The following is a 26,340-nucleotide window of genomic DNA, read 5'->3' as shown; positions in this document are numbered from 1 at the left end:
CATTGCTATGCAGCCATGGAATACTGCTCATGGACTATGGCCCTGCGTGCTGTGATCATTGCTAGGCAGTCATGGACTACTGCCCATGCCCTTGTGTGCTGTGATCATTGCTAGGCAGCCATGGAATACTGCTCATGGACTATGGCCCTGCGTGCTGTGATCATTGCTAGGCAGTCATGGACTACTGCCCATGCCCCTGTGTGCTGTCATCATTGCTAGGCAGTCATGGACTACTGCCCCAGCCCCTGTGTGCTGTGATCATTGCTAGGCAGACATGGACTACTGCCCATGCCCCTGTGTGCTGTGATCATTGCTAGGCAGTCATGGACTACTGCCCATGCCCTTGTGTGCTGTGATCATTGCTAGTCAGTCATGGACTACTGCTCATGTCCCATGCCCCTGTGTGCTGTGATCATTGCTAGGCAGCCATGGAATACTGCTCATGGACTATGATCCTGCATGCTGTGATCATTGCTAGGCAGTCATGGACTACTGCCCATGCCCCTGTGTGCTGTGATCATTGCTAGGCAGTCATGGACTACTGCCCCAGCCCCTGTGTGCTGTGATCATTGCTAGTCAGTCATGGACTACTGCCCATGCCCCTGTGTGCTGTCATCATTGCTAGGCAGTCATGGACTACTGCCCATGCCCCTGTGTGCTGTGATCATTGCTAGGCAGTCATGGACTACTGCCCATGCCCCTGTGTGCTGTGATCATTGCTAGGCAGTCATGGACTACTGCCCCAGCCCCTGTGTGCTGTCATCATTTCTAGGCAGTCATGGACTACTGCCCATGCCCCTGTGTGCTGTCATCATTGCTAGGCAGTCATGGACTACTGCCCATGCCCCTGTGTGCTGTCATCATTGCTAGGCAGTCATGGACTACTGCCCATGCCCCTGTGTGCTGTGATCATTGCTAGCCAGTCATGGACTACTGCCCATGGCCCTGTGTGCTGTGATCATTGCTAGGCAGTCATGGACTACTGCCCATGCCCCTGTGTGCTGTGATCATTGCTAGGCAGTCATGGACTACTGCCCATGCCCCTGTGTGCTGTGATCATTGCTAGGCAGTCATGGACTACTGCCCATGCCCCTGTGTGCTGTGATCATTGCTAGGCAGACATGGACTACTGCCCATGCCCCTGTGTGCTGTGATCATTGCTAGGCAGACATGGACTACTGCCCCAGCCCCTGTGTGCTGTGATCATTGCTAAGCAGTCATGGACAACTGCCCATGCCCCTGTGTGCTGTGATCATTGCTAGGCAGTCATGGACCACTGCCCATGCCCTTGTGTGCTGTGATCATTGCTAGGCAGACATGGACTACTGCCCATGCCCTCCCTCTGAGTGCTGTGATCATTGCTAGGCAGACATGGACTACTGCTCATGGCCTATGACCCTGCATGCTGTGATCATTGCTAGGCAGACATGGACTACTGCCCCAGCCCCTGTGTGCTGTGATCATTGCTAGGCAGACATGGACTACTGCCCATGACCCTGCGTGCTGTGATCATTGCTAGGCAGTCATGGACTACTGCTCATGCCCCTGTGTGCTGTGATCATTGCTAGGCAGTCATGGACTACTGCCCCAGCCCCTGTGTGCTGTCATCATTGCTAGGCAGTCATGGACTACTGCCCATGCCCCTGTGTGCTGTGATCATTGCTAGGCAGTCATGGACTACTGCCCATGCCCCTGTGTGCTGTGATCATTGCTAGGCAGTCATGGACTACTGCTCATGCCCCTGTGTGCTGTGATCATTGCTAGGCAGACATGGACTACTGCTCATGGCCTATGACCCTGCGTGCTGTGATAATTGCTAGGCAGACATGGACTACTGCTCATGGCCTATGACCCTGCGTGCTGTGATAATTGCTAGGCAGACATGGACTACTGCCCCAGCCCCTGTGTGCTGTGATAATTGCTAGGCAGACATGGACTACTGCCCATGCCCTTGCTCTAATGTTCTGTGGGCAGTCATGAGCTACTCTTAATGCACGCTATTTGCTCTAATCTTCTCTGGACCGTCATGGGCTACTCTGAATGCACGCTACTTGCTCTAATATTCTCTGGGCAGTCATGGGCTACTGCATATGCCATGCTGTGCTCTAATCCTTTGTGGGCAGTCATGGGCTACTCTTAATGCACGCTACTTGCTCTAATCTTCTCTGGACCGTCATGGGCTACTCTGAATGCACGCTACTTGCTCTAATATTCTCTGGGCAGTCATGGGCTACTGCATATGCCATGCTGTGCTCTAATCCTTTGTGGGCAGTCATGGGCTACTCTTAATGCACGCTACTTGCTCTAATCTTCTCTGGGCAGTCATGGGCTACTCTTAATGGACGCTACTTGCTCTAATCTTCTGTGGGCAGTCATGGGCTACTCTTAATGGACGCTACTTGCTCTAATCTTCTGTGGGCAGTCATGGGCTACTCTTAATGCAAGCTACTTGCTCTAATCTTCTCTGGACCGTCATGGGCTACTCTGAATGCACGCTACTTGCTCTAATCTTCTCAGGGCAGTAGTGGGCTACTGCATATGCCATGCTGGGCTCTAATCTTCTGTGGACAGTCATGGGCTACTCTTAATGCACGCTGCTGTGCTCTTATTTTCTCTGGGCAGTCATGGGCTGCTTTGAATGCTTACTTTCTCTAATCTTCTGTGGGCAGTCATGGGCTACTGCATATGCCCTGCTGAGCTCTAATCTTCTGTGGGCAGTCATGGGCTACTCTTAATGCACGCTACTTGCTCTAATCTTCTCTGGACCGTCATGGGCTACTCTGAATGCATGCTACTTGCTCTAATCTTCTCTGGGCAGTCATGGGCTACTGCATATGCCATGCTGTGCTCTAATCCTTTGTGGGCAGTCATGGGCTACTCTTAATGCACGCTACTTGCTCTAATCTTCTGTGGGCAGTCATGGGCTACTCTTAATGCAAGCTACTTGCTCTAATCTTCTCTGGACCGTCATGGGCTACTCTGAATGCACACTACTTGCTCTAATCTTCTCTGGGCAGTCATGGGCTACTGCATATGCCATGCTGGGCTCTAATCTTTTGTGGACAGCCATGGGCTACTCCTAATGCACGCTGCTGTGCTCTTATTTTCTCTGGGCAGTCATGGGCTGCTTTGAATGCTTACTTTCTCTAATCTTCTCTGGGCAGTCATGGGCTACTGCATATGCCCTGCTGAGCTCTAATTCTCTGTGGGCAGTCATGGGCTACTCTTAATGCACGCTACTTGCTCTAATCTTCTCTGGACCATCATGGGCTACTCTGAATGCACGCTACTTGCTCTAATCTTCTCTGAGCAGTCATGGGCTACTGCATATGCCCTGCTGTTCTCTGATCTTCTCTGGACAGTCACGGGCTACTCTTAATGCACGCTACTTGCGCCAATCGTCTTTGGGCAGTCATGGGCTACTCTGAATGCACGCTACTTGCTCTGATCTTCTCTGGACTGTCATGGGCTACTCCTAATGCACGCTACTTGCTCTAATCTTCTCTGGACAGTCATGAACGACTGCACATGCCCCTTATGTGCTCTGATCACCCTTGGGAAGGCATGGGCTACTGTCCATGCCCCCTGCGTGCTTCTATGCTCTCTGGGCAGTCATGGGCTTGTCAATACTCCTTACCTGCTCTAAACATCACTGGACCGTTATGGGCTGCTGCTCGTGACCCAATGTGCTATGCTCTTTCTAGGATAGTCCATAATCCCCACATGCTCTAAACATCACTGGACAGGCATGGGCTGCTTCTAATGACCCTAGGTTCTATGCTCTTCCTGGGATAGTCAATGATCCCTACCTGCTCTAATCATCACTGGACAGCCATGGGCTACTTCTCATGACCCTAGGTGCTCTGCTCTTTCTGGGATAGTCCATGATCCCTACTGCTCTATTCATCACTGGACAGTCATGGGCTGCTTCTCATGACCCAAAGTGCTCTGCTCTTTCTGGGGTAGTCCATGATCCCTACCAGCTCTAATCATCAATTGACAGCCATGGGTGCTTCTCATGGCCCTACGTGCTCTGCTCTTTCTGGGATAGTCCATGATCCCTACCTGCTCTAATTATCACTGGACAGTCATGGCCCGCTTCTCATGACCCAATGTGCTCTGCTCTTTCTCGGATAGTCCAAGATCCCCACATGCTCTAATCATCACTGGACAGTCATGGGCTGCTTCTCATGACCCTAGGTTCTCTGCTCATTTTGGGATAGTCCATGATCCCTACCTGCTCTAATCATCACTGGACAGTCATGGGCTGCTTCTCATGACCCTAGGTTCTATGCTCTTCCTCGGATAGTCCATGATCCCTACCTGCTCTAACCATCACAGGACAGCCATGGGCTACGTCTCATGACCCTACGTGCTCTGCTCTTTCTGGGATAGTCCATGATCCCTACCTGCTGTAATCATCACTGGACAGTCATGGGCTGCTTCTCATGATCCTAGGTGCTCTGCTCTTTCTGGGATAGTCCATGATCCCTACCTGCTGTAATCATCACTGGACAGTCATGGGCTGCTTCTCATGCCCCAAAGTGCTCTGCTCTTTCTGGGGTAGTCCATGATCCCTACCAGCTCTAATCATCAATTGACAGCCATGGGTGCTTCTCATGGCCCTACGTGCTCTGCTCTTTCTGGGATAGTCCATGATCCCTACATGCTCTAATCATCACTGGACAGTCATGGGCTGCTTCTCATGATCCTAGGTGCTCTGCTCTTCATGGGATAGTCCATGATCCCTACATGCTCTAATCATCACTGGACAGTCATGGGATGCTTCTGATGACCCTAGGTGCTCTGCTCTTTCTGGGGTAGTCCATGATCCCCACATGCTCTAATCATCTCTGGACTGCCTAAGGCTATCCTCAATGCCCCTTACATGTGATAATCATCCTGGGGTAGATATAGGCTATTGTCAATACCCACTGCATGCTCCAATCCACTTATGGAAGCTGCCCACGCCTCTGTTGGCTCTGGTCCCAGTTCCCCAGTCATAGGATACATTGTCCGGGGGAATTCTTGATCTCATCGCCTGGTGGAGAGGTGGTTTTCAATTTTTCCGCATTGGGGAAGGGCGTCAGCAATTTCATTTCAAAGTCCTCCCGTCGCTCGTACTCCTTGCCGCGGTAGATGAAGATTTTGTTCTATAGGGAGGAGAGAAAGAAGAGTTAGCAGAGATCCACACACAACTCCATGTTTACCTCTTCATAATGATTCACAGAGCCCGCCAGTAAACATCAGTTAAAGTCACACTCGTCTGGCTCCAAATCTGGGGAAGGAGTGGGTGACATGACGAATGGGTGAGTGAGCACGAGAATGAGCAAGTGAGTGGTTGTGTAAGTGTGGTCTTTTGTGGAGCACACACTATGGAGCAAGATGGTAGGCTAGTTTTATCTCCTGACATCTTTGCTGTGAACATTGAGTCATTTTCCATCTCTTTGTATTTTTTTCATTCATTCAATTTTCTTCCCTGAATTTACTTTGGACATAACATGGTCTCCATCTTCTCGGATGCTGGGACTCTCAAAGACTGATGGGTGCGTTCTGGGGACAATTGGGCTCATTACAAGTGTACCAGTCTGGTGAAAATGCTGGTAATTCCGGCTCCTGCATTTTTTCCGGATCGGCACACTTTAAGGCCTGACCTGCTGGGAGTTCCATCTATCCATCTATACATCCAACCCTCTCTTCCAACCAATGCTTGTAATACAAGGAGCTCACGTGACATTATCAATAAACTCAGTCCATCTCTCCATCTGTCTACCCATCAAGTCATCTGTTCTTCCGTCCATCCATCTAATCATCCATCCACTTACCCGCAGGAATGTTGGAAATGCTTGCCCGTAGTATCCAACTGCAAAGTAGTCTGGGACGGGACGGAGAACTTTCATGATGTTCTCATAAAACTTGGCCTGTTGTTGCTGAATAAAGGAACAAGATTTTGAGCATCAGGACCTTGATTTGACTGCTCTTTGCAGGAGGAAACATGACATTTACCCCAGAAAATGGGGATCCAGGTAGAGATGTGTGATGGGACATACATTGCAACATGGATGCATGCGTGCTGGGGTGACCCACAGTGCTGCACATGTATGATAATTTGTTCTTTTCTTTGGGTATTTGCTGACAATAAACCTAGTTTCAAGAAGCAATGGGACGGTGTACACCAGTAGGGGTTACATGCATGCAATGCATGGTTACAGAGGTCACATTACATTCGTTACAACACAGCATGCATTCTGGGCCATACCACTTGAGGCAGAAGGGGATAGTTAACGCGCAGAGTTAGGTGGACTCACGTAATGTTGCTGAGGTGTGGGGTGGGACAGAGGTGGGTTGTAAAGGGTGATCACGGTGTTGTGTGTCTCATGCTGTGTGAAGCACTCCTTTCTTCCACACTGCCTGGATCCCCTGACCCTGCAGGACTGAGTCCCTTCCTTGGAAGCAGTTTCGACTGGGAGCTGCTTGTCAGGCACTGCTCCGGCTTTGCCACTGAACTGGTCACTAGAGCTGGAACAGCCAACTCCCTAACTTCTCCCGGGGACCAATTGGGTACCACGTGGCTGTGGGAGGGGCTTGCATTGCTGTGGACTTTTTTCTAAACCTCAGTTGACCTTTTCATGGGACACAGGGATCCAGGAGCAGTCTAGAAGACAGACGGCCTGATTCAGAACTTAGAGATGCACCACTGACCATGGGCGACTGTTAGACATTGCCAACAAGAACCATGTGGAAGGACAGCCAGCAGCCATTGCGCCCGCCATAACCACACGGAAGGTGTCGGAACATTCTGGGCACTCCTCAAAGCAGTTGGAAAGAGATACTCCAATGCCTCGAGTACTAACCAAGCAAGGGCCCTCTGTCTGGTCTGTGTTGGAACTCCATCCTTTTGATCTGATCTCTTTCTCAAGGACCAGGACCAGGGGAGACCGAAGGACTCAATGCGATGCCGTGAAGCACTGACTTGGAAATGGGCCGCGGCTCTTTCGGCTCCCTTCACACAGTTGGGATATTCACAAATACTTTACTGAGTTTCATTTAGAGAATTTGATCTAATTCATTCATCATCTAATTTGATCTAGTTGCGCTTGCGCGTTCTCAATGCCACAGGGCCTAGTAAGATCGCTGTTTTGTTCTCCCTTGTTCCCCTCCCTTGCCTAGTCGCGCTCTGAAACACTTGTGTATGAGCGCGATAGAAATAAAATATCAATATTAATATCAATATGTTAAATACAGAATATGGACAGGACTGTGAACATTAGTTCTTGAACCTTATTGCAACTCCTGCCTTTTATGGCTAAGCCTTGGGCACGGCCCACACTATCAAAGGGTAAGACAACATAAGCTATTTGGGTGTGTTGCTTAGGACGTATGCTACACTAACCCTGAAAAGGAGTGATTTCTAGCACATATAATTATGCATTAGTTTGTATGTACACCTATTTGTGCATTGTAAAATGCACTAGTACACACATAAATGCAAGCCTCCTTGCACACATGCCTACACACACGTGCACATTTTTGCACATGCTCACGAGCATTCAATCACGTACACACGCACCCGAATTTGCGCACGCGCATGCACAAGTAACTTAAAATCAGAGGTCCCATTATCAGTGCCTGCAAACATGAGCACAGCCACCCATGCACGCCAACGATCACACACAAACATGCACACAGACACTCACACCCATGTGACACACAGATATCCTCACCAATGTCTGGCTCAGAAGTTCGTAGTCGAAGACTTCACTCTCATACTGTAGTGACAGTTCCTTGCAGAGGGAAATCGCCTCTTCCCACATCTGGAAAAAATGAGGGAGAGAGATTAATAACATCCAAAGTGCTTCAGCGCATGACGTGCAAGTGCTCCCGCAGGTGCTGGATAGTGAATGTCCCATGGAAACCAGTTCCGGATACGTGTGCAGCCAGACAAGTCTCTACAAATGACACGCATCTCCCAGCTCCACATCACACGTTCTGACCGGAAGCTGCGCCGGCAGATCCATGTATTGCTAACTTCTGATAATTCACACACAAGTTCCCATGTGCAGCTTTAGTTGTTATGTGGTAACGGGGTGGGATGATATGGAATGTATCTTATGGCTGGACTATTGCAACAGCCTCTTTCTGAATCTTCCTACTTCTACTCTCTGCCCTCTACAACTCATCCAGAACAGAACCGCAAGACTTATCCTTTGCTTCAAGCCCAGGGACAGCATCTCTCCGGTGCTGACATCCCTCCACTGGCTCCCTGTGGCTGCAAGGATCAAGTTCAAGACCCTCTGCATAATCCACAAGGCTTTCTGTGGCCCGCGCTACCTTCAACGCTCTCTTCCTAAATACTCTCCCTCTAGAGCCCTCCGCTCGCCCACCTCCAATTCTCTGCGGGTGAGCCAGTTCCACAGAGATTCAGGGGTAGATCTTTATCCTTTGCAGGTGCCTCCCTCTGCAACAGCTGTTTTGAGCTGGACCTCCTCAAGTTCCGGAAACTCCTCAAGACCTTGCTCTTCTCTTGCTCCTTCTCTCTCCCTCTCCCCTGCTACTATCCGTTCTTTTTCTCTAACCCTCTTTCCTCCTTCTTCACCCTAAGAATGATCAGATTTTGCTGCTTGGTTGCCTGGTTCACCTCCAGAGCCTTACGGGTCCCAGACCCCCCACCACCAGTCTTTTGCACTTACCTCCGTGCCTCCACTTCACTATGTGCAGCATTACTGCACTTTCAGCTTACGCTCCAGGAGCGAGGCAACCTCTCAGCACTTAACCCAGGGCCTTGTTGGACTGGACGCGTTTTGTTCTCCCCTACCCCCATCTTCCTCGCACCTCCATCTGTACGCATGCATGACTTAAATGTACTAGGACTAGTAATGTTCGTCTCTCCCAACCCCCCTTTTTTTCTGTTCTACCTCCCTAGTTCGGTCGCAATTGTAAAACTTCATGCACTTTCACTTCGAGAAATGCCGTCAGGCCTAGTATGCTAGTTTTTCTGTTTTACATCATTCGGAAACAATGACTACTGTATTCCCTTGTTCCCTTCCCGCCTTGAAGCGCTTTGAAGCACTCCGCCTGTGTATAAGTGCTGTGTAAATAAACAATTCCAATTCCGATTAACAGCCCTCCGATGCTTAGAGAATCAAGCTTCCTTTTCATAGAAGAGACGAAACAATGAACAGATAGTGAATCCCAACATTCCAAGACCGGATGGATCATATCCCTGCCTATCTTGGGTCAGGGCCCGTACCTCTTTTGGCTCATTTCTCAAAGACGAGATATTTCCACACACCTATTTGCAGGGTCGGACCGGGGCATAACATTGACTCGGGCACCAATGAAAAAGGTGCCCACAGTTGCAAACGGCAATTCATTGCTTTTGTGACAGACTCTTTGAAGGGGGAGTTTTTTTGATAAAATGTGATGCAAATTGTGCAATTTAAAGAATATTTATTTATTTTATTTATTGGGTATTTGGGAAGAAGAGGGTCCCTTGGGCTAGGCAATTGCTAAGAGGAGGCCAGGTAGGCAAGTGCCAGGGGATGCAGGGAGTGCAGGGATTGAGGGCCACATGCTAAGTGGGAGGACAGGGGTAGAATGGGCCCAGAAGGGATGCACGTCCCGCCAGGCTAGTCAGGGGAAAGGGCCCTGAAAGACAAGTGCAGGTTAAGGTGGTTCGGGCAGACTGGGGTTATCGGGGTATACTTGGCACAGAGGCCTAGTGCCCTCTAGGGCTCAGAAGGGACCAGGCAGCCAGTTAATGTGGCAGAGAGGGGCTTTAGCAGGGGAGGGGGAGAGGGAAAGAAGAAGAGAAAAGGAGGGTCTTGAGAAGCTTACAGAACTTAAGGAGACCCAGCTCAAGTCTGAGAGGGGCAGGGAGGCTCCTGCCGAAAGACAGAGATCTACCCCACTCTGCTTGGAAAAGCGTCTGGTCTGCAGAGAGTGGGAGCTAGAAGACCGAAGGCGCCCTAGCAGGGAGGAACTTAGGGTGAGAGAGTTGGATAAAGTACTGTCCCAAGCCCCGGAAGGCCTTGTGGATGATGTAGAGGGTCTTGAACGTGATCCTCACAGCCACTGGAAGCCAGTGGAGAGATTTTAGGGCTGGAGAGATGCAATCCCTGGGTTTGAGGCCAAGGATTAGTTTTGCAGTCCTATTCTGGATTAGTTGAAGGAGGTGAAGGGAGTATAAAGGCAGATTGAGGAAGAGGCTATTGCAGTAGCCCAGTTTAGAGAGGACCAGAGCTCTGGAGACATTGAGTTTCTGGGGGAAGGTGAGGAAAGGGAGAATGCCTCTGAGGAGGTGCAGCAGGAAGTGGGCCTTCTTGGCAAGGTCTGTGATGTGAGGATAGAAGTAGAGAGAGGAGTCAAAATGATGCCACGGTTTTTTGCCTCACAAGAGGGTGAGGGGATGGGACCCATGGAGAGCAGGCAGAGAGTTGGAGAGAAGGAGGAAGCGGGGATCCCAATGAGAAGGATCTCAGTCTTACTGGCATTAAGGCAGAGCTTGTTAGCAGTGCGCCATGTCTGAATAGCAGTCAGACAGTCAGGAATGAGAGAGGAAGAAGAGGAGGAAGTGAAGGGAAACTTGAAGGGGAACTAAATAACACAGAAAAGTGAGCAGAGAAGGAAGAGATCAAGTGGGCCAGAGGGGCCAGGTAGATGTTGAAGAACAATGGCGAGAGGAAAGAGACCTGGGGGACACCACAGGTGGAGAGTGTGGTGGAGAAGAGGAAAGGGCCCAGTTGAACCTGGGAAGATTGGTCAGATAGGAAGGAGGTCAACCAGTCCAGTGCCAGATCCGTGATGCCAAGGGTATCATGGAGCCGATTTATAATGGTGGCCATGATTGATCGAGAAGGATGAGAACGGGGGGGGGGGGTGGTTGGAATCGGAATTTGAGATCAGGTCTTCACAGGTGTTCAAGAGAGTAGTTTCTGTGTCTCTGGCTGCTCTGAAGCCAGACTGATGGGCGTGGAGACAAGCAACAGATTCCATGTGGTGGATAAGCTGGGAGATGGCAAGCTCTTCCAAGAGTTTGACCAGGAAAGGGGAAATGGAGATAGGGTAGTAGTTAGCGGGCCAGGAAGGGAGGGCAGAAGTCTTTTTAAGGAGAGGGTGCACACAGGAGTGGTTGGGGGGAAGTGGGAAGGAGCCAATGGCAAAGAAGTGATTGTAGATATCAGCCAAGGCTGGAGCAAGGGAGGCACTGTTGTCCTTGATAGTTCTGGAGGAACAGGAGAGCACCTGTTTGGAGGAGACTTTCTTAGAGAGGCCTTGTTTAGATTTGTAGTCCGAAACATCTGGTGAGCCAAAGGTTTCAGGCCTCTGCTCTAAACAGTCTTCTCTTCTTGTTCTTTCAGGTCTGTCTGAGGCACTTGATATGCTGGACCACTCTACCACTTCTACTTTTCTATCTTCTCCTGGTACACCTGGTTCTTCTCTCTACTGCTTTCCATCTTATCTCTCTGATCAGTCTTACACTATTCCTTGGGCCGGCGACACTCATTCCAAAAGACTCCGTTCTTGGACTAGTTATATATATCTCGTACGTGATCAAGAAACAGGGGCGTTGCGAAACGCGTTGTACCGAGGCGAATCTGTTTTACCGATGCCAAAATAAAACTGGATATATGAACAAACTCGTTGTTGCGTGATGGGCTAACTTTAAGGAATTTCCAACTGGCATACGACCGTAACTTGGAGAGTGCCGTCCCTCCTTGGGAGAAGTGCAACTACTTCTTTTTTTAAATATATATATATATCACCGGGTTTATAAAAGGTTTGAAAAAAAATCCTTTCACCTGAATTGTGAAAGTAGGAAAGTTCATTTGAGCCAAGTCGCGCATTCCACAACGCCACCTAGTAGCCATTGCTGGAAGTTTCCTCCAGTTCTGAGCCACAACAGCAAGGCATTGTGGGTATGCACATTAGCCCAAAAGCAAACCTTTTCTCCAGGAAATTGTCTTTGTCTAAGAGGAAATAAGGGTGAAACCAGGTATGTAGTTGTCCTGACAGCCTTGCAAAATGCCAATCTTGGGTTGATTAAGCTATGTATTTAGGAGCACTGCCCTCTTAGACAAAGACACTTTCCTGGAGAAAAGGTTTGCATTTTGGCTAATTTTCATACCCACAATGCCTTGCTGTTGCGGCTCAGAATATATATCTATATATCAAAAGGTACGTTCAGGGATACGAGGAAGCATGCGAAGTCAAGAGACGGCCTCTCTTAAAAGGAGTGCATAAGCGACACGGGCAATCGATGCCCCACCTTGCTAGTGCTCTAGGAGAAGGTCACCAGGCAGAGAGCCTGATGCAATGCTACGTGTATTTATCCTGAGCAGCTTCTACAAACCCCTTAAGCTCTATTGATGGCAGGTCTGATGTGCTATTGTTCGCTCCTCTGGCACCAGTGCCTCAAGGCTGGCTCATTGGCTTCAAGTTGCTGCCTTACCTTGCCCTTGTTGAAGTACTCAATGATGTCATGGTAGAGCGCCTCCTTCAGCTGCCGCTGGGTGTGCAGGTGGTGTCGGTCCTGCATGTGCGCCGTATTTGGGTCATCCGACCACTGGAGACGAACAGAGATAAAGTAGTAGTTGAATGCCACTTGTGCCAGGGTGTGTTAAGTACATGTTCAAACAGACCATTTGAGGAGCTAGAAACTAACAACATGTCAAAGGTAGAGCTTAACCAGATTTGATGTTTGTGTAGAAATGTAGGGCTTTTTGGCTTTCCCTCATTAACCCTATAGTTGCATTGTGGTAGGAGGCCTCACATCCAGGCTTTTCCTCCTTCCCAATTGCCAGTCCACACATATGCTGAAACTCGGACACAGACATCATTAGACTTACAGGTAAATAAATACACCACCACTTGAGTTGGCTTTAAGATAGGCTGCCAGCAGGCCACTTTTATTAACGTCAGAGGGTCAGTTGAATCGGAAGCTACCCCTCCCCCCGTGGGGTACATATATTGTAAAATAGGCGGATGCGGCTAACATAACACAGATGCCACAGCGCCACCCAGTAGTCATCCCTGGAAGTTCACCCAGTTCAAAGCCACAGAATATTGCATTATGGGTATGCAAATTAGCTGAAAAGCATGCGTTTTTGCTCCAGAACATTATCTTTGTCTACTAGGGGAGACATTTTATACACATAGTTATGGCAACGAAAGCCAGGCAGCTCTCACGGCTGCAGATAACCACATATATGCATTTCACTTGCATTAGAAACCACCAGTGTCGTGCAGCCTTGACATGATTGGAGCAAAGGGGCATTGCGGTATGATTCCAGGTGTGCACTGGTTGGCAGTGTGTAATGTGTGCCTTAGCTGAAATGGCCTACTCTGTTCTCACATTTCAGCGAGGTTTTGTTTATGCATTTTTTAAACCCACCATAACGTACATGGTGTTAAACAATTCTACAAAGTAACTTTTTTTTTTACAGCTTGCACTATTCAAATCAACAATAAATAAATAACCATACAAACACAGACACACAGACACACATAAGTGCAGGGGCGCGCGCATGCTCAGAAAGGCTTCACGTGCCCCCTGCCTTGCATCACAAAAGGGGTAGTCAGAATCAGCTTTGTTTTTCTCCAACCATAGGAAACTATTGGTTGGAACTGTGTCGAGTCAGCGTGACATAGTAAGAGAAAAAGACAACAGAAGAAAATCCTATTGGGAGCAAAGGGCCTCATTCTGAGTGTGGTGGTAATTGAGCAGTAATCCTGCTGAATTACTGCCAAAATCAGTTACCGCTACCATCACTTGGTCCAGTGGGTTTACCATGGGATTACAAGTGGTACAAGTGGTATTCCCCCATTTTGGAGTCTCTAGAACTCTGTGTGATTTTTGGTGGAGTTACCACTGGCAGAAATTATGCCCATTTTTGGCTTCAAAGGGGAGGAACCACCTCCAGCACAAGGCTGTGGGTACATCCTCCACTTAAATGCCAGTGGTCCAGGGATGAATATCGGTTGCTAAACCATCAATCAGCCTCACACCTCTAGTACACCAGAAGGGATCCGAACAGATTAGAAACATAAGTCAATAATAAACCTCCTTGTCCAATTTTGGTAACGTGGATGGAACGGCAGGCTTATCTCCAAAAGGTTATGGATTGTTGGTTGGTTGCAACACAGTGAAAATACAATTATTACCCAATGATAAAAGGGACTTTCCTGTCAAGGTTGTATACAAATGTCTACTTTATCATTGTTAAACAAACAGTTCTACCACACTACAAAATACAGCCCTCCCCCCCCTCCCGCCCCCGTAAATGAATGTAGAGGACAGTTTCAAGAAGGAAATGATTTGCACTCTGGATACTGACAGGACAGTAGTTTGTAAAGTAATTAATCTTAATAGTTCAAGGATACTTGGTTTCAGCACCAAGGGAGCAATGCGTGGTAAAATGTCACTAGGGGCCTTTGGAGAAGAACCAGGGCGACAGAACCACAATGTTCCTTGTGCTTGTAGAAGTTCTTGGTGCTCGACAGCGTCAACTCGGTTTAAGGGTGTTTTTATGCTTCTGAGACAGAGTACAAGATCGGGGTATCAGGCGGCAGGCAGGTCATCGAGCGAGGCTGTATGGATGGCTGCAGGCTGGCCTACACAGTGGGTCGGGGTCAAGAATCATTGTCTCTCTGCTGGTTTTCGGATCTGGAATGCTGGTCGAGGCTTCTCTGACAGCTTTAGTGACTGCAGCATGGCAACAGTCACTGGTGCAGCCGGTTGCAGTTCAAGGGCTCGACTGCCACACAAAAGTCCTTAAAAGATGGACGCTGGTTGACGTTTGTCGTGACACTCCTCCTATCTTCTTCGCAGGGCTCATGTCATCTATTAAGGCGGACGGCCCAAAGCTGAGGAGAGTGTTTGCAGGCAATGACCTTGACCTTTGTTCAGTGACTCTCTGGCACTTCCCACCTAGGAAGCTTGCTGGCGGAACCTAGCAGGGCACACTGTGTGCTGGCTGGGGACCGCTTCTGGAGCTGTGGGGGTCCTCTGTATTCAGTACCTCCTCCTGTTCCGCGGGGGATGTTTAGGGGAGGAATCTTGCTTCCCTCTTGGAGGTCCTGGCCTTCCTTCACTGGCAGAAGATGTAAGGCAGAATCTACCTTTGCCAGGTTCCAATGCTGAGCTCTTCTTCCTACTCCTTGCAAAGTCTTCAGATGATCTACTCAAAAGAGGGTTCAACCCTCTTTTAAAGCCAAATGGGCCACAGTGATTTTTGTAGGGTAAGCCTACCTTAATGAACCAATCATGGTTCCCCACCAACAATCTCCTGTATGCATGATGTCATAACCAGAGTGCTTTGCAGCGGAAAAGGTAAAGGGGTGAACACATGTAATACTAAGTCCCACCCATCTTCCTGTCTGTTGTAGGTCAAAGGGTCTCTCTGGTTCAAGGAGATCTCTGTGGTTCCTGATTAATTTGGCAGGTCTCCCTTGAAGCTGCAGTGGGACCATACTTTCTGGCTCTGTCAATCCACCTACTTGTACCTTCTGGATGGAGTCCCCCTGCGGGGATGACTACTGCAACACGCAGTCCAGACATGACATTTCACTGTTCATTGATACTAAGGGCAGGAGCTGGCTTTAGGTTGACACAGTGCATATTAAAGATTGTTAGCCTCTGCAGCCAGGCCCCATGTGGGCCTGTTTGAATTAAAACTCTGATTAGTATGCAAAGCCTTTGTTAGTTAGTTAGTTAATTAGGCTGGCCATGGCAGGGGAACTGTTTTCCCTTCCCTTTCTGAGAAGACAGGGTGAAATCCTGGCTGTCATAGCCCAAATAAATATAACAGGGGGACGGCGCCTGAAGGCTGTGTAGACCCAGAGTACGTATGTCTATGTGTATGTCATGCAGTGAGCATAGGAAAATGTGTGCGGATTAGCCGCACACATTTTCCAGAGGTTGATCTACCATCATTCAATTTCTTTTAAAATTTCAACAACAAAAAAACTCAGGCGACTGCACACCCACCCTGCGGATGGTGGAATTCCTCACACATAGATGTCAATATTGCGTTGATCTTTGCAGGATGTAACAATGTCCCCAATCGTCTGAGATGCTGTATGCATGAGAGAAAGTGCACATTGATCTGAGATGTGCTATATGAAAAGGAGTACATTGCACGGATCAGTGCGGGGTTATAGAATGCCCATGTTACACTGATTAGTGCAGTCTAATAGAGTGCCCCATTGAACACTCCAGTGCGCTGTGCTAGAATCATATACTGAAGTGATTGGTGTAGTGTGTAACAATGTCCCCATTCCTCTGAGATGTGCTGTATGAGAAAGGACACATTGCACTGATGGCGCTGTGTGAGAGAAGGTGAATTTGCCACCTTTGCACTTATCAATGCAGTGTGTAACAATGTCCCCATTCCTCTGAGATGTGCTGTATGAGAAAGGACACATTGCACTGATGGCGCTGTGTGGGAGAAGGTGCATTTGCCACATTTGCACTTATCAATGCAGTGTGTAACAATGTCCCCATTCCTCTGAGATGTGCTGTATGAGAAAGGACACATTGCACTGATGGCGCTGTGTGAGAGAAGGTGCATGTGCCACATTTGCACTTATCAATGCAGTGTGTAACAATGTCCCCATTCCTCTGAGATGTGCTGTATGAGAAAGGACACATTGCACTGATGGCGCTGTGTGAGAGAAAGTGCATTTGCCACCTTTGCACTTATCAATGCAGTGTGTAACAATGTCCCCATTCCTCTGAGATGTGCTGTATGAGAAAGGACACATTGCACTGATGGCGCTGTGTGAGAGAAGGTGAATTTGCCACCTTTGCACTTATCAATGCAGTGTGTAACAATGTCCCCATTCCTCTGAGATGTGCTGTATGAGAAAGGACACATTGCACTGATGGCGCTGTGTGGGAGAAGGTGCATTTGCCACATTTGCACTTATCAATGCAGTGTGTAACAATGTCCCCATTCCTCTGAGATGTGCTGTATGAGAAAGGACACATTGCACTGATGGCGCTGTGTGAGAGAAAGTGCATTTGCCACATTTGCACTTATCAATGCAGTGTGTAACAATGTCCCCATTCCTCTGAGATGTGCTGTATGAGAAAGGACACATTGCACTGATGGCGCTGTGTGAGAGAAGGTGCATGTGCCACATTTGCACTTATCAATGCAGTGTGTAACAATGTCCCCATTCCTCTGAGATGTGCTGTATGAGAAAGGACACATTGCACTGATGGCGCTGTGTGAGAGAAAGTGCATTTGCCACCTTTGCACTTATCAATGCAGTGTGTAACAATGTCCCCATTCCTCTGAGATGTGCTGTATGAGAAAGGACACATTGCACTGATGGCGCTGTGTGAGAGAAAGTGCATTTGCCACCTTTGCACTTATCAATGCAGTGTGTAACAATGTCCCCATTCCTCTGAGATGTGCGGTATGAGAAGGGACACATTGCACTGGTCAGTGCTGTGTGAGAGAGTTCCCACATTGCTCTGAGATGTGCGGTATGGGAAGGGACACCCTACACGGGTCAGTGCTGTGTGAGAGAATTCCCACATTGCTCTGAGATGTGCGGTATGAAAAGGGACGCACTGCACGGATCAGTGCTGTGTGAGAGAATTCCCACATTGCTCTGGGATGTGCGGTATGAGAAGGGGCACGTTGCACTGGTCAGTGCTGTGTGAGAGAATTCACACATTGCTCTGAGAGGTGCGGTATGAAAAGGGACGCACTGCACGGATCAGTGCTGTGTGAGAGAATTCCCACATTGCTCTGGGATGTGCGGTATGAGAAGGGACACATTACACGGGTCAGTGCTGTGTGAGAGAGTTCCCACATTGCTCTGAGAGGTGCGGTATGAGAAGGGACATGTTGCACAGATCAGTGCTGTGTGAGAGAATTCCCACATTGCTCTGGGAGGTGCGGTATGAGAAGGGACACATTACACGGGTCAGTGCTGTGTGAGAGAGTTCCCACATTGCTCTGAGAGGTGCGGTATGAGAAGGGACACATTACACGGGTCAGTGCTGTGTGAGAGAATTCCCACATTGCTCTGAGAGGTGCTGTATGAGAAGGGACACGTTGCACGGATCAGTGCTGTGCGAGAGAATTCCCACATAGTTTTGAGATGTGCGGTATGAGAAGGGACACGTTGCACTGGTCAGTGCTGTGCGAGAGAATTCCCACATTGCTCTGAGAGGTGCGGTATGAGAAGGGACACATTGCACTGGTGAGTGCTGTTTGAGAGAATTCCCACATTGCTCTGGGAGGTGCGGTATGAGAAGGGACACATTACACGGGTCAGTGCTGTGTGAGAGAGTTCCCACATTGCTCTGAGAGGTGCGGTATTAGAAGGGGCACGTTGCACTGGTCAGTGCTGTGTGAGAGAATTCCCACATTGCTCTGAGATGTGAGGTATGAGAAGGGACACATCGCACTGCTGAGTGCTGTGTGAGAGAATTCCCAAACGTGTCCCTTCTCATACCGCACATCCCAGACTGGGATGTGCGGTATGAGAAGGGACACGTTGCACGGATCAGTGCTGTGTGAGAGAATTCCCACATTGCTCTGAGAGGTGCGGTATGAGAACGGACACGTTGCACGGATCAGTGCTTTGTGAGAGAATTCCCACATTGCTCTGAGAGGTGCGGTATGAGAATGGACACTTTGCTTTGGTCAGTGCTGTGTGAGAGAAGAGGCCCTTTGCAGTAGTGCAGTGTGTTTAGAATGGCAATTCTTCACGGATCGTGAAAGGTGCAAGCATGCCCCCACACTGCACTCATCAGTGATGTAGGATCGAAGCTGGGCACAGGGAGAAGCTGTCCTAACATTGTTGTGCGGGGGGCATGGACTTGCCCCAGTGTAGGCGCAGTGGACGGTGCTTTCTCTGTTTGCTGCAGAAAGGAGGTATCCAGTGACGACCCATCACAGCAGCGGGAGCAGTGTTCAGCTGCCACTGCTGCCCGGGGCTCCCCGTGACTTGTAGCTCCATGGGAGGTTAAGGCAGAGGCCTGCTTCCCACCACAGTGGGGGTGAGCTACTCATAATGATAGTTTTGCGTGTTGAGAACGTAGGATGAACACAATGGCAGCCGAGAACACGTTTCACAAACCTAGGAAACGAAAGCTTCTCATGAGCGCAGCACTGCAGTCACCTCAGCGCACCTACCACCGAGGCGATGCACCCGTGCATGACACAGCACGCCCTCCCCCCAACATCCCCCGTGGGTGGTGCCTGAGAGAGGGCCCCCAGATCTCACCTTGAGCAGCTTGGCGTGCAGCAGCAGCGTGAAGGCGGCCTCCGTGTAGTTCTCGTAGCTCACGTGAAGGTCCTTCAGCTTGTAGAGGTACCTGGGGAACAAGGGCAAAGGTTTGCATAAGTGTCTGTGCCTGGCATCAGGCTTTGCATAAGTGTCTGTGCCTGGCATCAGGCTTTGCATAAGGGTCTGTGCCTGGCATCAGGCTCTGTGAAGGCTGCTGGGGTCTGCCATCGGGCTCAATACATGATGCCTAGGCTTGACGTTAAGCTCTATAGGTGGGCTACCTGCGTGTGTATATGTACTGTGTGTGCCTGCCACAGGGTCTGTATATCCTGCCTGCACCTGCTATGCAGGTGTGCTCCCTGTGTCTGTCACCGCGGTATTTATCCATGCTGCCAGTGTCTGTCGTCAGGATACATACATGCTGCCTGCATCTCCGCAAGCTATCCATGTGTGCTGCCCCCAGACTCGATAGATCCCACATGTGGGTGCCATCAAGGGCCTTATATATATGCTACCTGTGTCTGCTAACAAGTTCTTTTTTTTTAGATTAAAGCTTATTATTTATTTAGTACCAGAGTAAACAATGACAATCTGAGTTTATATGAAATATCAATTGTATTACAAAGCACACAAGCACATCTAGATGCATTTATACAGTAATAATTAGGGATCAGCTATAGGGTGAAATTCATAACTTTAAGAAATTTCTAACATATTAACTAGGAATCCAATTGGTATAAAATGAATTTTATATGCTCGAGTTACTCAGACTAATTGAGTATAAGAAAGGGGATGGGGGTAACGTTAAGGAAGGGAGAAACAAAAACCCTCTCAAATTGATACTAGTACAAAGCAGAACAGCAGTATATCCATATATAGGGTTAACAATATATCAGTCAAGTAAGTTAATTATTTGTATCATTTAAGTAATCAAGAAAGAAACACCATCTTGACTCATGTCTTACAGAGAGAGAGGGAGTGCTAGCAGCACATTTTTCCATTCTATGGACATCACATATGTTATTCCACTGACCTTTTATGGAGGTTTTGCTGAAATCTTTCAGATTTGATTTAATTAAACGTACCGCCAGAAGTATAAACAGGTCGAATATATTGAAAGATGACTTGATTCTGCTCTCATTGAAAGCTAGGCTACCAAGTAGGATGTTGGTCAAATTCAAAGGAATATAGATCTTGAAATCCGTTGAAGAGAGGTCCAAACCTGGTTCCAAAATGACTTTATCAATGGACAGTAGAAAGAAATGTGTCAAAAGTACCCTGGAGCTGAGTGGCACGACCACCATAAATCATCATCTGTTAATTTAGACAGGAAAAGTTTCTTACATGTGATAAATGCTCTATCTATGAAAAAGTAAAGATACTGAGTTAGGTTTACTGATGTAGAAATAATTTTGTCTTATACCATATCTTGACCACAATCCGACCCCAAAATGTGTTCCACAATCTTCTTCCCATTGCAATTCAGATGACCATAGAGTATTGGGGGTTCTTTCAGACCTTATAACTTTATGGATGGTTCAAATACATTAGGGGATTCAATAATATGCATTCTGGGAATATCAACAAGTCTTTTCTGGGAAACACTTCTGCTGCAGACATCTTACACATGCATTCATTACATTCAGATATTGACTGATAGGAGATGTTGGCAAAAAGAATTTGTTTTTAAATTCTTCTACTGGAAGGATATTGCCATCTGTAATTAGTTGAACAATATAGTTAATCCCTTTATTAATCCAAACTTTCAGGAAAATAGGTCTAGTATTTATTGTTATATAGCCATTGCAGCAAATGAGGGGGGAAAGGGCCTCAGCTGGTTGATTAATCTGATAGAACAGAAAGCCCTACATATACGAGCTGAAGAGGCAAATCATTTTAGAAAAGCCTAATTTGGGTCCATTAAAAATATATATTGTATCTTTGATATCAAATGGTGCAACAAGAGTCCTTTCAACAGTTAACCAAGTAGGTGGGCTTACATCATCATTAACTGCGAACCGATTTTTGGCTTGTTTGAGACCAAAGGCTCTGTGATAATTCTTGAAATTAGGGAAATTGCCATCTCCATTCACCCATTGATATCTTAGTTTTTTGGCGGCAATACTTTTTTTTTCTTTGGGCCCCAAAGGAAATCTCTAAGTATCTTGTTGATGGATTTAAAGGAGAATGCTAAAGGAATGTGAAGCATTTGCAAATAGTACACGATCATGGATGTGAACCTCATTCTAATGGCCTCTAATCTTCCATAGCAGGACAGGTATAGAGGAGACCATGGTGTTACAAATTTGGTTCATTTTTACTGTACATTTTGTAGGTTAATTTTAACGATTTGAGGTAATGAAGGGGCAATTGAGATACCAAGGTAATCAATAGAGGTAGGATTCCAATTGAGACTAAAGAGGACCTCATCTTCTTTAGCACAGTAGGCACTAAGGGGGAGGGTCTCTGATTTGACCTTGTTTAGCTTGTGACCTGAAAACTAGGAAAATAGATTGATCGTATCCAGTAAGAGTGGAAGAGTTGTTGTCGGGTTGTTAAGGAAGATCCATATATCATCTGCATAAACTCAGAACTCTAAGTGTATGCAGATGATATAAGGGCTTGGAACCGAAAATCCCATTCAACACGATCAAAGGCTTTTTCCGCGTTAAGAGCGATCGCTATAGGGTGTTTTAGGGTGGTTTTTCTTTTGAATATAATGCAAGAGATCAAGAATTGTCTGGAGTTTTCTGAAATGATTCTACTTTTGACTAATCCCACTTGATCTGGATTGATTTGTTTATACGTAAAGGATTCCGTTCTATTGGCTACATTTTTTGTAAATATTTTCCAATCTGAATTAATTAATGAAATTGATATGACAGGATATATGATATGATATGTTATGGTACTTATAACGTGCCTTTACACAAGTGTTTCAATTGACCTATCATTCTTGGGCAATTCATTATCTTTAGTTTGTTTAGGAAAAAGGATCAGAAGGGCTTCTGTAAAGGAACCTTGTGATTTATCAACCTTGGAAAATAATGTGTAGAGTGATTCAAGCTTGGATGAAAGAGACGAAGAGAGATGTGTGAAGAAATCCATAGCAAACCCATCAGGTCCTGACACTACCTTTGTTAAAATCCTTAATTGCTCTATTGATTTCATTAATATGAATGGGACCATCTAGGCTACTTAGATCAATACTAATAGGGTGGTTGCTTTAAACGATCAAAAAATGTGTTGAAGTTCAAAAAATGTGTTGAAGTTAAGATTAATGTGAGTGTGATCAGAGTAGGATAACTTTGCATAGAATTTAGTAAAGACATCCAGTATGTCTGTATCAGATGTTACTGTTTCCCATGTATCATTTTTAATAGCAGGTATCCTGGATCTTTCATTCTTGATTTTAAGATATGAATCCAGGCCTTTACATGCTTTATTGGATGTTTGATACATTTTGGATTTGAATTTCAGAAACACACCACATGCTTGTTCTGTATACTTTTTGTTAATAGTGAAATGGAGGGTTAGAATTTGTTTTAGCAAGACATCACTTGCCGAGGCACCAGGGCTGGAGCGAGCCGCACAATGTTGGGGCGGCTGGATGGAAGTTTTGAAATATGGAAGTGAGTGTGGTCATTAAACCTATTTTGATGTTGATCCACCCTTATAAATATTATGCCTTCTATGGACCATTCGATGCATCTTTCACCCCCAGGTGTAAGGATTGTGTAATAACTGGGGCCTTGGGCAAACAGAGTAGGGCTCACCCTAAAGGCAAACCAAAGAGGGAACTGGGCTTGTTCTGCTCCCGACCGAATCTGTAGGAGCTACCAAGCGTAGCGGGGAAAGTGAACAAACCCAGGGAGGTTCAGAGGGGTTCTCTCCCAGAGACATTTTTTTAAATAAGGCGTTGAAATGGTGAATTTTACAGTACACGTTCTGTGATACATTAGGTAAAACGTCATACAGTTTACTATCGGTTTAGGAGGGTAAGACATAACAATGCACAGGAGCATTTTCAAACACACTTTTATAATGCCTTTGCGCACTGTATGCCAGTACACTGCAAGTGTAAAAAACATTTTCATACTGATTGTGCCCAAACACGTCCATTCTGGTGCTCCTACATATGGCAGTATTCCCACATAAGGAAATACTCATTTTTGCTTTGCCCACGATACTAGTAACAATGCTATACCAAAACATGTTCATCCTGGCAATGCCAATATATACCGTTTCCCCACGTAAGAACATGCTCTTGTTGGCTTTGTCTTAATGCCAGTAAAAAAAAGCCATGCCACAGTAAGAATATATGCCTTCGCTGGTTAGCTGGTACAATAGCTCAGCAGGTTGAGCCTTTGCTTCTGCAATCTGTGTGTGATCTGCAGGTCACAGGTTCAAGTAGGACCCAGCCACCCCCACTGCAACCCCATCATCACATAGTAACACCCAAGTTAGCTTAGCTTTGCCCAAATATGCCATTAAAACATGCCCAGTTCCTGGTAAAAAATGTTCATGCTCCAATGAAAATGCCAGGCTCAGAGTGGGCAATAGGGCAATGCCCAAACCAACAACGCAAAATGCTAGTGTGGGCCAGTTTTGTGGGTCAAATCTAAATGGGGGTCATGGAGATTTAGTCAGGACCTTAGGCCTCTTAATCAAATTGTAGAGGCAGAGTTTCCTTTAGTTCCTATTCCTGCAACAATATTGTGTAGTATCCCAGTTGAAGCTCAGTATTTCATGGTTATCAATTTGAAAAATCGTTTTTTTTCTTGATCTCATTGCAGAAGGACTCGCAAGACTTGACTTAATTTATGTTCAGACAAAAAAGATTACAACATACTCTTCTTCCTCAAGGGTATTGTTAGTCCCCATCAATCTTTAACAAGGTCCTACAGATGGATCTAGGCAATATCGATGTTAAATGTGCTGTGATACAGTACGCAGATGACATATTAATTATTAATTTGCAGTAAAATAGAGGATGCATGTAGGCAAGACTCTGTCCAATTGATGACACACAAATGGCGCAGTGATGACAGCAGCAAAGGACGACATTCGGATGCAAACCTTTGCCATACTATAGCAGGATTTTAGATCCAGTAATGAGAGGACAGTTCCTGTGCGAACAATCTTTGGCAGCTGCCGCATTTGCAATTGAGAAGTACACAAGTATTGTCATGGGCTGTTCTATGACTCTTTTATGTGGAGCATGCCTTATTTGCCATTTTAGAGAAACCCAAGGGCACATTGACATCCCAAAGAGCTTCAGGTTACGGAGTAATTATTTCCAATCTAGCGATTAAAATTGTAAGATGTAAAATGGTGAATCCAGCCATGTTCGTAGCTGAACCAGTAGAAGAAGGTGATCATGTGCATGACCATGCAAATTATATTGAATATTTTATGATATACCCGTGTAAAAGAAAATGCTTTGGCAGGAGAGGAGATTTTTTTTTAATTGACGGTTCTTTGAAAATTGACCAAACTAGTGGCAGAGGCATTCAGGCTCCGTAGTTGTAAGGCACAGATTAAATGGTGAATTTGAGGTGGTAGCGAGTGCAAGACTACTCCAGCACTTTTTGGTGCAAGCACCAGAATTAGTAGTGCTTATCGCCACGCTTGAGAAACATGAAAGACATGAAGTGACAATGTACAGTGACTCTTCCTATGTGACATCAACCGTACACGCAGTGCTGTCATGTTGAAAAAGGAAAGGCTATCTCTGTGCAGACAGCTCCCCAGTGCTACATGCATCCTTATTGGATAGGTTCATTAAGGCACTGCAACTCCCATGAGCCATTGCAGTCGTAAAATGCACAGCCCATACTAAACAAATAGACTTTATCTCTTGCTGAAACGAAGCCACAGACATAGAAGCTAAAAGGGTTGCATATTCCCCAGATATATCAAGTTTCATACTGAAGATATTTAAGAAAGTTAGTACGAGAGGGGTTTAATATGCTGTCAATTGCGCAACTAATAGAGATTCAGGGCAGAGCCCCAAAAAAAGAGCAAGAGCTATGGAAATGAAGAGGGTGTTCTTTATCTCGCACAGAAGCATTATATTGACAGGAAAGCACTGGAAAGCCAGTGACGCCAGCAGCATTATTGAAAGTCACACTTGAACAACTGCATTACCACGTGCATATAACCAGAGAAAGTCTTGCTGCCACTATTGCAGAAGACTGGTTTGTTCCTAATCTACTGGAACACGTTGCACAGTTCATGGTGAATTGCATTGTGTTTCAAATGTTTACTGCTGGGCATACACTTAGAACAATCAGAGGTGAAATACCCCGACCAAATGGGCCATTACAGCATTTACATATCGACTATTTTGACATGACAGGTGGATCAAAGCTGGGTCAATGTGTACACCTTGACGCCACTCGCACAGCAACATATTTAGTGTGCAAAATCTTCCCGAGGTGGGTTGTGTGCGAAGTACTAAGATCTGATAATGTGCCACATTTTGTCAATGAGTTAATCAAACAAATAGGGCTTCTATTGAGTATAAAGCACAAGTCTTCTTCTGCATAACACTCACAAGATAATGGAATATGTGAGAGACTCAATGGCCTCCTCAAAGAGAGGATCAACAAGATTAAATTGACTTTAAATAAGGGATGGCTATATTGCCTAACTCTAGCCTTATATGGCCTTCGGATCAGCCAGGTTCTGACCACCACCTCACCCTTCACGAGTTAGTGACAGGGCGTCGCATGAGAACACCTCATACACCACCATCTAGAGTGAGGAGTGATGCCCAGAGTGTAGCCACGACTCTAGGTGGTGAGATGCATGATTGTTTGACATGTATGACTGCCGGTGTTTCTTTCCATTCAGACCAAATCAAACATTGGAGGCAGGGGTCAAGTAAAACAGAAGACGACAATTCAGCGACCAATTCAAGTGAACTATTGCCACCGCCAAAGTTATATGTTGGTTACTTAATCCTTGTTAAGACTTTTACTAGAAGGTGGCACACACCTAGGTTTAATGGCCCCTTTGTTGTTGAGGAAGTCTCCTCTTCTGCAGTTAAGGTATCAGGAAGACGATCTTGGCTGCAAAAGTAAA

General features: G+C 46.7%; 1 protein-coding gene across 1 annotated transcript in view; it reads right to left on the bottom strand.

The window, feature by feature from the left end:
* Nucleotides 1–26,340, bottom strand: part of LOC138516908 (dedicator of cytokinesis protein 2-like) — a 2,920,848-nt gene that overhangs the window by 109,845 nt on the left and 2,784,663 nt on the right. The window contains exons 38-42 of the mRNA XM_069632364.1: nucleotides 19,249–19,339; nucleotides 12,452–12,565; nucleotides 7,725–7,814; nucleotides 5,826–5,930; nucleotides 5,012–5,153 (exon numbers count right to left, since the gene is read on the bottom strand). Of these exons, the coding sequence (XP_069488465.1) occupies nucleotides 5,012–5,153; nucleotides 5,826–5,930; nucleotides 7,725–7,814; nucleotides 12,452–12,565; nucleotides 19,249–19,339 (542 nt within the window). The remainder of the gene's footprint in view (nucleotides 1–5,011; nucleotides 5,154–5,825; nucleotides 5,931–7,724; nucleotides 7,815–12,451; nucleotides 12,566–19,248; nucleotides 19,340–26,340) is intronic.

This window comes from Ambystoma mexicanum, chromosome 6q (assembly GCF_040938575.1).
Source record: "Ambystoma mexicanum isolate Mex_15411 chromosome 6q, UKY_AmexF1_1, whole genome shotgun sequence".
In the NCBI taxonomy this organism is placed as follows: domain Eukaryota; kingdom Metazoa; phylum Chordata; class Amphibia; order Caudata; family Ambystomatidae; genus Ambystoma; species Ambystoma mexicanum.
This window is presented reverse-complemented; position numbering and strand designations above follow the sequence as displayed.